The 16,166-nt window shown below is 40.8% G+C and overlaps 1 protein-coding gene across 2 annotated transcripts in view; it reads left to right on the plus strand.

Moving 5' to 3' along the window:
• The window catches only part of Aftph (aftiphilin), a 68,626-nt gene that overhangs the window by 37,083 nt on the left and 15,377 nt on the right, over nt 1–16,166 (plus strand). For both annotated transcript variants that reach the window (XM_028876319.2, XM_028876320.2), the window contains exons 3-6: nt 5,800–5,951; nt 9,021–9,147; nt 10,107–10,163; nt 13,780–13,902. In XM_028876319.2, the coding sequence (XP_028732152.1) occupies nt 5,800–5,951; nt 9,021–9,147; nt 10,107–10,163; nt 13,780–13,902 (459 nt within the window). The remainder of the gene's footprint in view (nt 1–5,799; nt 5,952–9,020; nt 9,148–10,106; nt 10,164–13,779; nt 13,903–16,166) is intronic.

Below are 16,166 nucleotides of genomic sequence, written 5' to 3' on the forward strand. Positions count from 1 at the left end.
GGCCAATAGCTCAGCTTGTTACTAACTAGCTCTTACATTTTAAATTAACCCATATTCCTTATTTACCTTCTGCCAACTCCAGCTACAATGTGGCAGTACCTTTATAGCATGGCAGGTTCATCTCTTGCTCTCTCTGCCTCTGGCTGGCGACTCCTCTGACTCTGCTCTTCTTCATCCTTCTCAGTTTGACTTTCCCACCTAACTTTATCCTGTCCAGCTGTTGGCAGGTCAGCTTGTTTATTAAACCAATCATAGCGACATATATTCACACAGTGTGCAGAAGGATTATTTCACAGTAGTGTGTACTGATTCTGTTTGCTTTACAAGTGCCATCTTAACCTATGTACAGAACCTACAGCTCAGCCTGTCTAACTGCTTGGAGTTTTATGCCTAATACAAGTCCATATGTGTTAGAGCATGTTATTAAATGTCACTGTTCAGCCAATCATGGTAGTACATGCCTGTAATCCCAGTACCTGGGACACTAAGACAGAATTCCATATTTGAGACCAGTCTGAGCTACATGGGGCAGGGGACGTTTGGGCTGGAGAGATGGCTGCTCTTCCAGAGGACCTGGATTCAATTCCCATCCACATGGCCTGTAGTGATTCCCCTGCAGGCTTTACAGCAGGCAGGGAAAAAGTGATCCAAGAAGAGACAAGAATGAAGCTTGGCTCGGCCCATTTTATTGTAACCAGTGCTGGAGCAGTCTAGAGTCTGCCCAGATCGTTTTTACTCTAGCCGTATTCAAGCACAGCACAGTTTTGAAAAACGTATTCAGATGACAATTAACTCACTCCCAAGTGCACAACAATTGAAGACATGCTTACATTGAGAGTCTTCATAAAGTCCTTCTGGCGCCTTTCACACGAACGGGTGCTGTTGACTCAGAGATAGTGCCCAAGATTTAGGGTCTAGGGAGCTTGACTGAGGTAAGCATAGTCCTGTGGTGTCAGGACTGGCCCGGCCCTCAGATAATACGGAGGTCACTAAGGCTGTTGTAAGGCACACGTGGCCTCACTCAGAAGAGTGGGTTGTGCTCTAAAAACAGTGCTCCAGACTTAGGGGGAAACGTCTTGGAGAAGTGAAACATAAAGTCTGGGATACAGCAGAGCCTGTCTCCTCAGACAGCAGAGGATGGCCAGGGTGTAAACATCATTTCCAGCACTCCAGGAAGAGCCGCTGCGCACCTCATTCCTTTGAAGAGGTGAGCTGTGTGTTTAACTTCCTGGCTTCTCCAGTGTTTATCTGTGTGCACCGGCCTCTTTGTTCTCTACAATGGCAGCTTACACCTTAAGGGTCTCTCCATCATCTTCTCTCTCTGGTCTTTATGTCTTTTCTTACCTCTATCCAGATGTATCCCTTCTGTCTCTCTTGATTTCTTCCTTCTAACTAACTTTATTTTTTCCCCTTAAAGCTTATATACCCCCAACAAAATCTCTCAAGCAGTATCAAAATTACAGTGTGGTTACAATCTAATTTTCAAGTGAATGATTACAATGAGTACAAGTAAAAAACAGCATGTTTTTCATATCCCTTACATGATTAAACATTTTATGTATTACAGGTGAAAAAAAGTTGTCCCAGGAACCCACATACATTTATATCCAAGCAACTTGTTATAGATTAACAGGGTATAAGCAAGCAAGGTATTTTTCTCAGCCAGTTTTCTTGCTGGCAGACTGCATTTTGCCATTACAAAGGACCAATCATTTTATTTTATCTCAAAAGGTAATCTTATAAGAATCACAGATCTAAACTTTTATATATGAAAAACAATCAGCTCTATTTTAAATCCTCGGGGTGCATACCCACTTTTCAACAGTTTTTACATCGGAAGCTGAGGGCAGAAATGGGTACAAGGAATTAATAATCACCCTGATCCCCAGCAATCCTAGTAAGTCAGCCAGCAGTAGCCGGGCTGCCATTGTCCTTGTCCCTGACCTTGCTCAGCTATTAAAAGTATGCCCTTTGTTTTCCAAGATTTTTTTTTTGACCTCAAAGCCATTAACACAAACATCTTAACCTAACTTTAAATCATTATTTAAAGCTTTGTTTCAGCTTTGTTGCACACCGAAACCCGTGAACACATCTCTCGATGTTAGGATTAAAAGAACTTGAACTACCTTAGCTTCTGGGACTGTTGGTTTTCTTTATCATTAACCTGAGCCACAGCCTACACTCAAGAGAAACTAGCTGAGTTGAGTGACACTTCCTTGTTATTTTCTATCCTCTTCAGCCCCTGCTTTATCAGAGGTGGAGCCAGCACCATATTTTGCTTTTACCTATATTAATTTTCCCACTAAGCTAGCCTCTGCCATAACCCCTTAATCATCAAAATCCTATTTAAAGTAACACCGTATGGTATAAAATCATTGCTTTAGTTCAACAGTAGAACTTAGGAGGAAATCATCTTCATAATAATCCACAGGTAAAAATGCCCAGTAGAGCAGGCCGTGGTGGCGCATGCCTTTAGTCCCAGCACTTGGGAGGCAGAGGCAGGTGGATTTCTGTGAGTTCGAGGACAGTCTGAGCTACAGAGTAAGTTTCAGGACAAGCTCCAAAGCTACACAGAGAAACCCTGTCTCAAAAAACAAAACAAACAAACAAAAAATACCCAATAGAATGGGATATTTCCATGAGATAATCATACAACCAACATTAAGGGCAGTGGGGATCTCCCCACACCCATTCACACCATGCCAGATACCAGAGAAAAATGGCAGCAGCAAACACAAAGACACAGCAGTAGCAAGAGATACTCTGGTACTGAGGTTCTTGGGGCCTTGCCTATCTGAGGTTCACCCATCAGGGCCTTGCAGGCTTGTGGGCCCATCCCTGAAGTCAGTTGCCACCTGCCGCTCCCCTGACATGGCCACTGGCAACATACAACTTAAGTATTTTTAAGTCACAATTTAGGTAATAAGTTACAACTTTCAAAAATTGAGTGATGCCTCCATTAAATCAAAACAAGAAGTAAATGTCATGTTGTATTCAGAATAGTTCATATGGATAAGTCAGTATAAACAAAGTTCTTTTTTATTCATTAAAGTAAATCCAAATTTAATATTTTACTGGAGCAACTCCAGCCTTTGATGTACTAACTTTTATACTCATATGGTAAACAAATTGTTGTTGGGTCAGGCGGTGGTGGCACACGCCTTTAATCCCAGCACTCGGGAGGCAGAGGCAGGCGGATCTCTGAGTTCGAGGACAGCCTGGGCTACATTGAGAAAACCTATCTCAAAAACCAAAAAAAGGGGAGGGGGGATGTCATAACAAATTTAATGAAAACCTTTTTGTTTTCTGCTTTTTGTTGTGTTGAGCTCTTTCCCTGTGGCTGGTGCTGTTAGCAGATTCTGATCATTTAATATTTTATTGCTCCAGTTCTGGAGTTGGCAAAAAATGGCCCAGGGGACAGATCTGTCCCTTACTTCTTGCTTTCGCACATGAAGTTTTACTGGAACCCACTCATACTTGCTTATTTAGAGATGGCCTACAAAGCCTAAAGTAATTACTCTATTGCTGTCGGTTGAAAATGTTGCTAAACCCTGTTTTGCCTCATCTAACAAAAGATTGGAAACAATGTATTTTCTGTCTAATTCTGAAGATATGTAAAACACAGTTTTAAATATTTTATGTACTTTATATCCTTCGTGGGGAAAGGCTAAAGACAAAGAAATTGAAGTGATTAGGTTAATGGGATTTTCCTCCCTCAAATACTCAGCAGTCATTGAGCAGATGTTCATTGACTAGTATGCCTAAAACCTAAGCTAGGTGCAATATTGTCCAGCCAGTTCAATTTAGGATTCCTGTTTTCTTCTGGTGACAGTTGAGTTTTTCCCTGTTCCTTTAAAAAGGTAACAAAGATGATACAGTAAAGATTTAATTTTCTGGTAAATAAAATGTGGTCCTAGGTGAGTTTTTATTTACCTTCCCTGCCCAGGAGGGAAGTGCTCATCAGGTTTCCAATTAGATAGTTATCTGATCTCTTTCAAAGTCATGTCTGTCTGTCCCCCCTGTTGAAGCCAGTTAGTACTGGTTCCCCTTGACAGGCTCAAGTTTCAGGAGCCTGGGGATCTGAAGTCTACCATTTGCTTTAGGGTTCATAATTGAAAGTGAGACTTGTCTCGTCTCACATGAATATAATGAGGGCATCAGAGAACTTTGGCAGAGTTAGCAAAGGAGTGCCCTGAGACTAATTATAAGTGATAAGGCTTTTGCTTCCAAAAGGGAGATTTGGGCACTTGGAAAATGTGATTCTAGAAATTATGCCCTTTGTTTTTCTTCTTCCTAGTTAGTGACTACTCCAAAGGAGAAATCAAGTGTTAACTTGTTTGTGTCAGTTGCCAGGAGGAATTTTGATGTGGCATTTTCTGTTGTCAACTTCAGTAGCACATTTAATCTTCTAACAGACTTTAACTTATAACAGTTTGTATTCCTACTGATGTTTAAATAGTAAGTTGAACTCAGTTTTAAAATATCCTGCATGTATATGAAACACAGTTAAGAAGATGGAAATAAGGTTGCACATATACAATAAATACAGTGGTATCCCCCCCCCAAAAAAAATCACTATTCTAAATCCAACAACTTTGAATTAAAAAAAAAAAAAAACTCAAAATGCCAAGTAAATTTATCCGTTTATTTTATGGTGAGAAGATACTCTAGTAAATGTCCTGGCTTTACCTTAAGGTAAGTAAAGAAATGGGATTTCTAGAAGATAATACATGATGTCAAAAATGATAAAGAGCTGTTGAGTTTTAGATCATTAAAAACTGAGACACTCAGCCCGGCAGGATGGCTCAGTGGGTAAGAGTGTTTGCTGCCAAGCCGGAAGGCCTGAGTTCAATTCCGAGGTCCGTGTGGTGGGAAGGAGAGAACCACCTCGCCTCCAGGCCTGCGCCCTGGCGTGCAGTCCTGCGCCACCACTGCGCAGAAAGTGAATACATGTAAAAATTTAAGATTTACTTCTATTATCTTTAAGTATGCATAGGGGTGTGTGTGTTTGCATATGGGCATGTGCTTGTGAGTACAGTGCCCCAGGAGACCAGAGTCACGGGCTCCCCTGGAGCTGGAGTTGTGAGCTGCCTGATGCGGCTGTGCAAACTGAACTGGGTCCTCTAGGAGAGCGGAAGTGCTCTTAATGGCTGAGCCTTCTCTCCAGCCCCACCCCCAATTTTTTTTTATTGACACACTCTTTCTTACTGTGTTCTGCACCTGTTTCAGCAGAGGTATTTCAAAAAGGCTTTCACGGTTAAGTGTTTATGTCAAGAAAGCAGTTCTGATTAGCTGTGGTAGCCTACTTTTCCCAAATACCCACCTTCCTTGGTCTGTATGTCTCTATGCTTACTCTGTTACCTGAGTAATAGAAGATGAATGCTGTCTGATTTCTTTTTTCTTTTGGTTTGACTTTTAGAAGATTATTCAGACTTGGAAGTTACTTTCTTACTATACAATAAAGCAATAACTTTTTCTTTGTAGAGGTCTGTAGCAGACGAAGATACTATATGGAAGGACAGTGGATGCTTGGCACTTCCTGTTAGTCATGTCTGCAGCAGCAGCATGAATGCTCAGGCATTTAGAGTCATTGTGGAAGTTGTTCCTCTCACTGTTTTCTGTACTTGAGTGGTGGGTGGTTTCCTTCCCTCTTACAGGAGTAGATTGTGTGTGTGTGTGTGTGTTTGTGTGTCTGTGTGTCTGTGTGTGTGTGTGCTTGCACTCGCGCGCGCGTACACTAAAATTATGACATCATTAAAACTGAAGAAATGAAAGTGAACTTTTTGGGGGTTGATTCAGACAGCTTTACTCAACCGGTTGGAGAGAATTTTCGAAGCCTGTTTTCCTTCTGTATTTGTCCCTGATGCTGACGAGGAAGTTACTTCCCTGAAGCGCTTGCTGGAAACAAACAACTCGCAGATAAAAACAAGAGAGGCCTTAGCTGGAAGTGGGTAAGTAGATAGTTCTTAGAGAACGTGATTCTGTTCATTTCAGTTGGTCTGATTTGTAAAGATTTCTCACAGCATTGTTTTAAAATACTATATTTGAAGCCTAATCATGTGCTAAAAGACTTGAAGAAATTATCCCTGTTTCTCTACTTTTGAGATGTTTCTTTTGATGCCTTTAAATTAACATTCTAATCAGCCAATGCTCTGTTACCTCCTGACTACCTAGTGTGATAAATGAGCTGGTTTTTGTTTTAGGCAGTGTCCATCTCTGTAGCCCAGGCTATACTTGAGTATAGCCCAGGCTGCACTCAAGCTCAAGGGCTGAGATTACAGGGATGTGTCAGCACCCCTAACGTCAGTGAAAATGTGTCCGCACACTTGGCTTCACTGAAAATGTAGCTCTTCTGCTATTTTGTTTTCATCTTCTCGGCATACTGACATCACAGCTTTTGGTTAATTTTTTAAATGTCGTATTTTCCTTTTAACTGTGTAAATACTATGTATTGCTAAATAAGCCCTTGTTTTCTCTTCATGCTGTCTTCCTAAACTTTATGCAAGGTGAGCATCCCTAATGTGGAAAGCCCAACTTTGAAGTGCTATGAAATCCACCCCTGTGGGCTGGGGGTGTGGATCACTTGCCCAGCCTGCTTATACAAGGCCTCAGGTTTGGTCTCCAGCACTGAAAAATGAAGAGAGCTTGATTACTTTTTTAATCCACAGATTTTGAGCATTGATATGACATCAAAAAGTTTATAATTTTGGAGCATTTCAGATTTTAGATGCCCAACAGTAAAGTCTACAAAACCTAAACCTAAAACAGTCTGAAGCCCAAAATACTTCTGCTCTCAAGCACTTCACATAGTCTCTCCTCTATTTTCTACATCTTTCCTTACCCCTAAGAGCCTATTCATACAGTTTTCCTGGAGATCAAATTTATCAGGCTGTCATCCCCTGCCTCACCCTGTACCAACTCTCTGCTCCTGTTTAGAATGGTTCAGCCTAGGCCTCTTTATACCTGTCATCTTAAAACTCCCTTTCTAGCTTACTTGATATGACCTGTTAGGGAGACTGCACAAGAGACCAAGTTCTACTAATTCGTGCAGATGTACACGTTGTTGCTCAGCTGCGGTTTCACAGTGAAGCATCTTGACGGGAGTCACACTGACTGCTTGTTCTTCATAGTGAGCGTTCCTTTATAGATTTACCTTTACAGTCATCAGCTCTCCTCTGCCTCTCTTTTCCGTTCCTGGAATTCCTGTTAAGTATTTGATGTTAGGGTGTCTAAATTCATACTCTGATTTTCATTCCAAGTTACTTCTATTTCTGGGCTTTCTTTTTGTACTTCATCATTTTCTGCCTTTGGAAGCATCTTTTCCTTCTCAAATTTTCCCTCTCTTCCATTTAACTAAGTCACTTGTAACTAGTTTGTCCCTCTTTGTAGCCTCAGTATTTCTGGTACAGGCTTTCAAAAAGGGCACAAATCTCTTTCCAAGAGAATCAGTCAAAGGAAATAATATACCATACGACAATACACCCCATAAAATACTGAAAGATGGTCACTGCTAGCCTAATAATAGAATCCAAGTAGTAAAAGACATCTTACTGAGAGCTGTAGGCTGTAACTAAACAAAAGATGGTGCATTGACCTGAGTGTGATGTAGCCATTGGCAAAGTCACAGCAATCCCTCCCTGTCCACAAGGAGTGTGTGACAGGATCCCGGAAGTTGCCTAATTTGTTGAATAGTGCTAATGTCTATACATGCTCTTTTTTTTTCTATATGTCCACAAAGCCTCATTTATAAATTAAACATAGTAAGAGATTATAAATAGTAACTAATAGAAGATTACACTGTAATAAGAGTTATGTGAATGTGATCTCTCCGCACACCTTATTGTACTGTGATATGAGATGGAACAGTGTATGTGATGAGATGATATGAGGGAAATACTCATAATAGCACTAATTAAAAATTAATGTATTTTGTCTTACTAGAGTTTCCCCTTGAATATTTTCATACCATAGTTGACCACAGGTAACTGAAAACCATGAGAAAAAAGGACAGGGACAGATGGTAAAAGGTACTACTGTACATATGCAGGCCAGAAAATACAACCTGAAAAAGAAATAGAAAATCATATATTACAGATCCATATTTAGAAAGGAAGAAAATATAATTGTACCTTTGTTTGTGAATCAAGACTGAAGGACAGTTGGGCATAGTAGCACAGAACCCCAGCACTCTAGAGGCCGAGGCAAGAGGATCCAAAAGCTATGTCTACCTGAGCCTGTCTCAAACCACAAAAAGGAAGAACTCAAATATTGAGTAACTCTATTAAAATGGTGGGTGCCAGGTAATTTTTTTGTTTTAAATGTTAATCTTTTGAAACAAAATATGTAGCACAGGCTAGCCTGGAACTTCCTATGTAGCCAAAGATGACTGAACCACTGACGTTTTTTTCTCCTGAGTGCTGGATTGTAGACCTACACAGTAGGCCAGGTTTTCTCAGTGCTGGGGATGGAACCTAGGGATTTGGGCAAGCAAGGCAGCACTCAACCAACTGAACTGAAGCCCAGCCCTTAAATGTTTTCCTTTTCCAATAAAAAGGAACAAGCTAGGACCGGAGAGATGGCTCAGCAGTTAGAGCACTTTACAGTGCAGAGGACCTAGGTTCAGTCCCTGGCAGCAACATAGTGACTTACAGCCTTCCATGACTCCAATTCTGGGGGATCTGATATCCTCTTCTAGCCTCTGAACATAGGAGGCACAAATGTGTGACACATACACACATGCAGACAAAATACTCACACATGTAAAAATAAATAAATGGTCTTTTTTTTTTTTTTTTTTTTAAGAAACAAGTAAAGAAACAAGCTGATTCCTGGACTGTAGTCCTTCGTATGAGATTAACTAACCTTTCTAATTCCTGTTAGTGCTGCCTCTTGGTTGCACTGAGGTAACAGTTGATACACAATTGATTGCAATGTATGGTATATCATCAGTGTATTGAAGGGGAAGTTCATGGTGAAAGCGCTTGAGTAACGTGTTGTTGGCTTCATTGTGGCCTTTACAGTGAACTGCTGGATGTGTGGACGGAACTGCAGGATATTCATGATGCACATGGCTTGAGATACCAGTGGGGTGGCTCCCATAGCAACAAGAAGCTTTTGTGCTCCTTGGGAATAGACACTCGAAACATTGTGAGTTTGTTAGAACCTTGAAAAACACTTTAATCAACCTGTGCATTTTTTAAATTTATTATTCTGTTTAAGCTGTGACTATCTAGCTCTACAGAGAAATAGTTGGCTTGAATGTTCACCTATTTTGAATGTGGAAATTTTTATTTATTTATTTATTTTTTGGTTTTTCCAGACAGGGTTTCTCTGTGTAGTTTTGGTGCCACTGAATGCGGAAATTTTAAGACACTGTAATGTTCCTGTAAAGACAGTGGTCTTCTTTTTTTTTTTTTTTTTTTTTTAAGATTGCTTGCTTGCTTGCTTGCTTGATTATGTATACAATATTCTATGTATACAATATTCTGTCTGCATGCATGCCTGCACACCAGAAAAGGACATCATATCTCATTATAGATGGTTGTGAGCCACCATGTGGTTGCTGGGAATTGAACTTAGGACCTCTGGAAGAGCAGCCAGTGCTCCTAACTGCTGAGCCTTCTCTTCTCTCCAGTCCAAGTCAGTGGTTCTCAACCTTCCTAATGCTGCAACCCTAAATATGGTTCCTCATGTTGTGGTGACCCCAAACATAAAATGATTTTTGTTTCTACTTTGTAATTGTAATTTTTCTGTTATGAATCATAATGTAAATATCTGGTTTGCAGGATAGCTGATAGGGGACCCCTGTGAAAGGGGTTGTGACCCACAGGTTGAGAACCACTGCTCTAAGTATTATTTCTTAGAAAATTTTTGTTTTTCCTTAACTGTAAAATGAAAAATTGGGCTGGGTTACATATATGCACACATGAATGTATGTACACACATGTAGTATATATGTTTGTAAGAGCCCATAGGAGAGCTTATATTTTATTCTGTTCATTATTCACAGTATAATAAAACATTGTAAGCATATTAGAAACAGTTTCTTTGTATGACAGACAAACCATTCTCTAAACACATGTTCTTTCTCCCTGATACAAACCCAGCTGTTCACTGGCAATAAGAAGCAGCCTGTTATTGTGCCCATGTATGCAGCAGGATTGGTAAGTACAGAATATTTCTGCGTATATTCATCTTCATTGCATTTATTTTTTTTAAATCATCTTATATAGCATGACAAAAAATTAGTTGTTTGTTTTGAGATACAGTCTTTCTCTATAGACCTGGCTGGCATAGAATTCTCAGTTAGAACAGTCTAGCTCTGGCTTACAGAGACTCGCCTGCCTGGCTTTGCCTCCTGAGTGCTGAAATTAAAGGTGTGCATCATACACTTATCAGAAGGTGGGTTTGGTGGTAGTGGTCTGGGGTTTTTGCCTGTTTGTTTTTTGTTTTTTCTAGACAGGGTTTTCTGTGTTAACAGCCCTGGCTGTCTTGGAACTCTCTCTTCCTGTAGACCAGGCTGGCCTCAAATCACAGAGATCCACCTGCCTCTGCCTCCCAGGTGCTGGGATCCAGACTCTGGTCTCACCCTCATACGGCAGATACCGAAGCTGAGCCATCTCCTCAGCCTGTCTTTTCTAAACTTTTAAAATGAAAAAGGGAAGATAAAGTACCTGGAACCTTAGAGATGTTTTAATTCAATTATTAATTTTAAATAAAAAATATTGAAGCTATGGATGTCCAAAAGAGCATGAAATACCAAATTATAGTACATGAAAATGAGCCAGAACCTTAGAGTTTCCATTAATATTTTAATATTTTTAATGTGTAAATTTTGTTTTTCCAGATATACCAGGTAGTTCTGGCAAATGGGCATTTTTCATTTTATTCTTTAGCAAGATTTAGTCAGATTTTGTAGCTTTGTGGGGAGTGGGTATGCATGTGGGGTCACTTCGCATGTGGGTGCAGATGTCTCTAGAGACTGGGGAGGACAGAGTCCTGCTCCGTGACTCTGCCTCATTCCTTTGCGACAGACTGCTCCCTGAGCCTGGACTAGACTGCAGGCCAGCAAGCCCTGGCATCCTCTGTCAGCACTCACGTGCCGGGCTCACAGGCATTCGTGAGTCCTCAGGCTTGCACAGCAAACATTTAGAGCCAGCTTCCCAGCTTCTCAGTCAAAAGTTTGATGTTTGTGGTTTTGGGGTGAGTTATGCTAAATGAAAATGTCCTATCCAGTAAGCTAAAAATGTCATGTTACTATAAGGAATAAATTGAATTTAAGGGAAAAATGTAAAAAACGAAAGAAAGCTGAGTGTGGTGGTGCAGACCTATAATCCCAGCACTGAGGAGTCGAGGATACAGGAGAATCAGGAAGGAGTTCACAGTCATCCTTTTCTCATGGCTCATTCAAGACTAGCCTGGGCTACATGAGATCTCACTTGTAGACAGTTTGGTCAGCTTGCCAGCCATGGCGCATCAGCACATTCGCTACCTCAGAGTCCTGTGAGGAGTTGGTGGCTAAAGCTTACACTTCATTCTGTAACTTTATTGCCTGTAATAGTAAAAACGGACTTTTTTAAGCCCCATACTAACATTTATTTAGTGAACATAAATAGATCTTCCCACCTCTTTCACTGTGGTTTCTGGGTGTGGGTGGTCGGGGTCCATGTTGTATGACTCTGTCCATCTGCTTTCCTGCCCAGGCAAGCAAGCCTGAGTAAACAGTGAACTAATATCCAGGGATATCTTTAATACCAAAGTTCAATTTTAACTGTATTTTTTCCCCTATGGTGCATTTTATATGAAGGAGTAGACTTGAAATAATCTTTTTGTTGTTGTTTTTTTTTGGGTTTTTTTGAGACAGGGTTTCTCTGTGTAGCTTTGGAGCCTTTTCTGGAACTCAGTCTGTAGCCCAGGCTGGCCTTGAACTCACAGAGATCCATCCACCTGCCTCTGCCTCCCGAGTGCTGGGATTAAGGGCGTGCACCACCACCACACCACCACACCACCACCACCACCACCACCACCACCACCTGACTGAAATAATCATTTAAGTTTCTGGTTCTTCAACTTCAAAATTGTTTGGAAAATTTAGGACAGATTTCTGTGGTCTGAGTGTGATAGTACACGCCTTTAATCCCAGCACTTGGAAGGCAGGTGAGATCTCTGTGAGTTTGAGGCCAGCCTGGTCTATAGAGTTCCAGGACAGCCAGGACTACACAGAGAAACCCTGACTCCAAAAAAAAAAAAAAAAAAAGAAAGGGGTGGGGAGACACAGATTTCTGGCACTCTCTTAAGCTTTTTATTAAGTGGATTTAAGGCATAGCTTGAGAATTTCTGCATCTGATAAAAGGTTTAGGTGCTGTTAATTAGCAACCACATTTTGAGCACGGCTGGTTTAAATCAGTTCCAATTAAGAAATGTGGCTGACACTAGTAATTACCAAATATATTTTCTTTTATAAAAACATATTGAAGAACCTGTATAATATATAATATATATGTGATACCAAGTTGACCAGGAACTTCTTTTCATCTGTCTATCTACTACAGGAAAGCCTGTCATGTATATTAGATTTAGGAACTGGGTCTGTAGGAAGGGGAGGGGTTGTGTATAAATTGCTCTTACTAGTTTACTCCCCTGAGGGAGTAAGGATTCTACTTAAAAGGCAGCTTTAGAAATCCACAGATTCTGAGATTCCTGTCTTAGAGCTTTGATCTCCCACACTCATGCTACACAGAGTTAAGAGTGACGTGTGTGTGTGTGTGTGTGTGTGTGTGTGTGTGTATGTGTGTATGTGTGTGTGTGTATAGAAATGTAATAAATATTCAAGAGTTTATCAAGTTGTTTGATTTTGTTTGGTTTGTTTCCAGAGATGTAAGCACTTTACTCTGGTCCTCAGCTATGATTTATTTTTATTTTTATTTTTAAATTTACTTATTATGTATACAGTGTTGTTCTTGTGTATATCCCTTCAGGCCAGAAGAGGGAGCCAGATCTCATTACAGATGGTTGTGAGCCACCATGTGGTTGCTGGGAATTGAACTCAGGACCTCTGGAAGAACAGCCAGTGCTCTTAACCTCTGAGCCATCTCTCAAACCCCTCAGCTATGATTTATAATATAAAAAAAAAAAACTTTGCTTTTTCATACTGTTAACCTGGATTGTCCATTTTCTGTTTGGTACAGCCTTGATACCAAATAATTTTCTTTTTGTTGTTTCTATACCCATCCAAAGTATTTACCTTTTTTACTTAAAAAGTGTGTTTGGGCTGGGCTGTGGTAGTGCATGCCTTTAAGCCCAGCACTCAGGAGGCAGAGGCAGGAGGATTTCTATGAGTTCGAGGCCAGCCTGGTCTATATAGTAAGTTCCAGGACAGCCAGGGCTATTACACTGTCTCGAACCCACTCCACCCACAAAAGTGTGTTTGAATTGTTTCAGATCCAGTGGAGTACAGAGAGTGTTTTTTCCTCTCTGAAATGGCAGTCTTTCTCTGTTTTCTTTGCCAGACCCAGGGTCTCAGTACCAAGACACCAACTCAGATTTAAAGACATTAAACTCATACTAAAAGACACTGTGTTTTCAACATACCTCTATGTAAAAAGATTAATATTAACAGGGTAACATTAGTGTCTTAAACATCATAAAGTAAAATCTTACTTAAAATGGAAGATTTGACTTCAAAAAAATTTATTCTACAGTAATCTTTTTTTCTTTTAGATTGCCATTACAAACTTTGTGTTATCCCTCTCCAATTAATGACTAATACACCTTTTTCAGGGTATGTTAGAGCCCACCAAGGAACCATTGAAACCACTATCTGCTGCAGAAAAAATTGCTTCTATTGGTCAGACAACCATTATGACACCAGAAATGAACACGTGTATATCTGATCCTTTCCAGGTAAACTATTTGTGTGTGTAAGCATGCATATGGACACATAATCACACATACTGGTTTATTTTCTTTAATATATCTTTTATCTTTACATTTGTAAAATGTGATGATAGACATGTTTTTGATTGTTAATTAACATTCTTAGACTACAGTGGGCAAATTATCTGTAATTTTCAAAAATAAAAAGATAGCCAAGCAGTGGTGGCGCACGCCTTTTAATCCCAGCACTCAGGAAGCAGAGGCAGGCGGATCTCTGTGAGTTCAAGGCCAGTCTAGGCTACAGAGTGAGTTCTAAGATAGGCAGGGCTACAAAGAGAAACCCTGTCTTGAAAACAAAACAAAACAAAAAAAGAAAAGAAAATGATATGTAAAATATAGATCCAACCCTTTCAAGTGTGTTTTAAGAAACATCTGTTGTTACTGCTGTACCTCACTGTGGTTTATTCCTGGGCATAGTTTAAACTTCATTTCCAAGCCAGAATATTGCTGACTTAGGAGATAGCCAGACCTGGTGTGCACGCTGCCTGGCTTCGTGTCCGCTACCCCCCTCTCCTTGCCCCACACAGCACTCGTGGGGCTGCCCCGCCTGTGCCAGTCCCTAGGTCACCTGCAGCAGCACACTGACCTCTATCTTGATCACCATCCGTCCCCACGGTCTTAGCTGCTCTCCTATACTTTCTGAAAAGGCAGCTTTCGCATTGAGACACTTAGTGTCGGTTTTCCCTCTTTGCCCTTTTCCTCCTCTACACAGCCATCCCCACAAATGCTGCTCATTTCAATGGAGTTAGCTGTTGCTTGTCATTTTGCCCCTACGTCTTAGAAGCTTCTTCTGTTCATAACCTTACAGCATGTTATATTCTTACATAATTTAATTCAGACTTAACTAAAGGCGCATTCCAGGTAACCAAATGAAATCCATGTATTTTATTGAGAATTTCATGCTGAGTTGCTTGACTCCGCCATACCTGTGGTTCAGCTTAAAACAGGCACCTGAAGGAGTGCAGGGTGAAGATCTTCTTCATATAAGTGATACGTCTCACCTCTCGTCATCGGGATGCATGTATAATTTTTATGTCACTTTTTGGTCCCTACAGTAATACTGTTGTATCTGGAAGTGGCTATGCTTTTCAGGTGATATGACAGTAGCCTGTAATGCTGGAAATTTGCAAATTACATCAGAACTACCTCTTCAGGATCCCATTTTTCTTTCTTGCCCCCATAAACCATAGCCACACTTCCTGTGTGTCTGCATTCTTAGCCTCACTGAAGAGTAGTTTGCAAGCATACTACAGTTGCATGATTTCTTTCAGTCTACCTACTCTGTCTCAATTTAAAGACTTGTTTTATGGTTTTGGGTCCCCCCCACCCCAACCTGAGTAGGATTTTTCAGTACTACAACCATTGCTTCACTTGTTAAGGGATTTTAAAACTTTGGAACCCAGTGTACTGACAAACCTGTCATTTCAGGACTTGGGAGACTTAGGCAGGTTAATCTTGATTTCAAGGTTAGAGGGAAATTAGTGAAGTCTTGGAGGGGACACCAGGGTGGCTTTTTTTTTTTTTTTTTTTTTTTTTTTTTTGGCAGAGAGAGTATCTTGAACTCACATTGTATGGAGGCGAGTGTGACCACCTGGTCACCAGTAGCAGCTTTAGCCACTTTTGGTAGAGCTCCTTTAGTTGTGAGTCAGATTAAGTTCAGGGCCGGAAGTGATGATCTCACACCCTGCACCTTCTTTTCAACAAGGAAACATACTTGGGAAGCCTCACTGACTTGCCCAGGGTTGGGCGACAGTGGTCAGCAGGACTAGGACCAGGCCTCTCTATGCCAGCCTCTGTTTCTGTTCTAGTTACAGACCAGCTTTTCCCCAGCGTTATTGTTAACTTCTTTGAAAAATTACAGGCACCCATGGTATTCTAAAGATAGAAGAAAGAAAATGCTTTTGGCTGCCTTTCACATAATTATAGTAAATATGAAGTATAATCAGGACTAAGCTAGGATCTTTTTTATATAGTTCTGTATGCCTTGGTCACGTGTATGGATGCAGGTAATCACCCCCACAGTCAACATACAGAACCCTTCACTCAGCAGAGGCTATCTTAGAAGCTGAGAATGTAGCTCAGTGGCAGATCAGTGTCAGGGCCTTGGGAGCTAGTGCACAGCACAGACACAGGACAAAGATACCCTCAGCAGTTACACTCCGGGCCCACTGTCTTATCCCTGGCATCTCTTAATGTCTTATACCTTCCTCCTCAGCCTCTAAGCTGAACAG

The sequence above is a fragment of the Peromyscus leucopus genome, chromosome 10, assembly GCF_004664715.2.
Source record: "Peromyscus leucopus breed LL Stock chromosome 10, UCI_PerLeu_2.1, whole genome shotgun sequence".
Taxonomy (NCBI): domain Eukaryota; kingdom Metazoa; phylum Chordata; class Mammalia; order Rodentia; family Cricetidae; genus Peromyscus; species Peromyscus leucopus.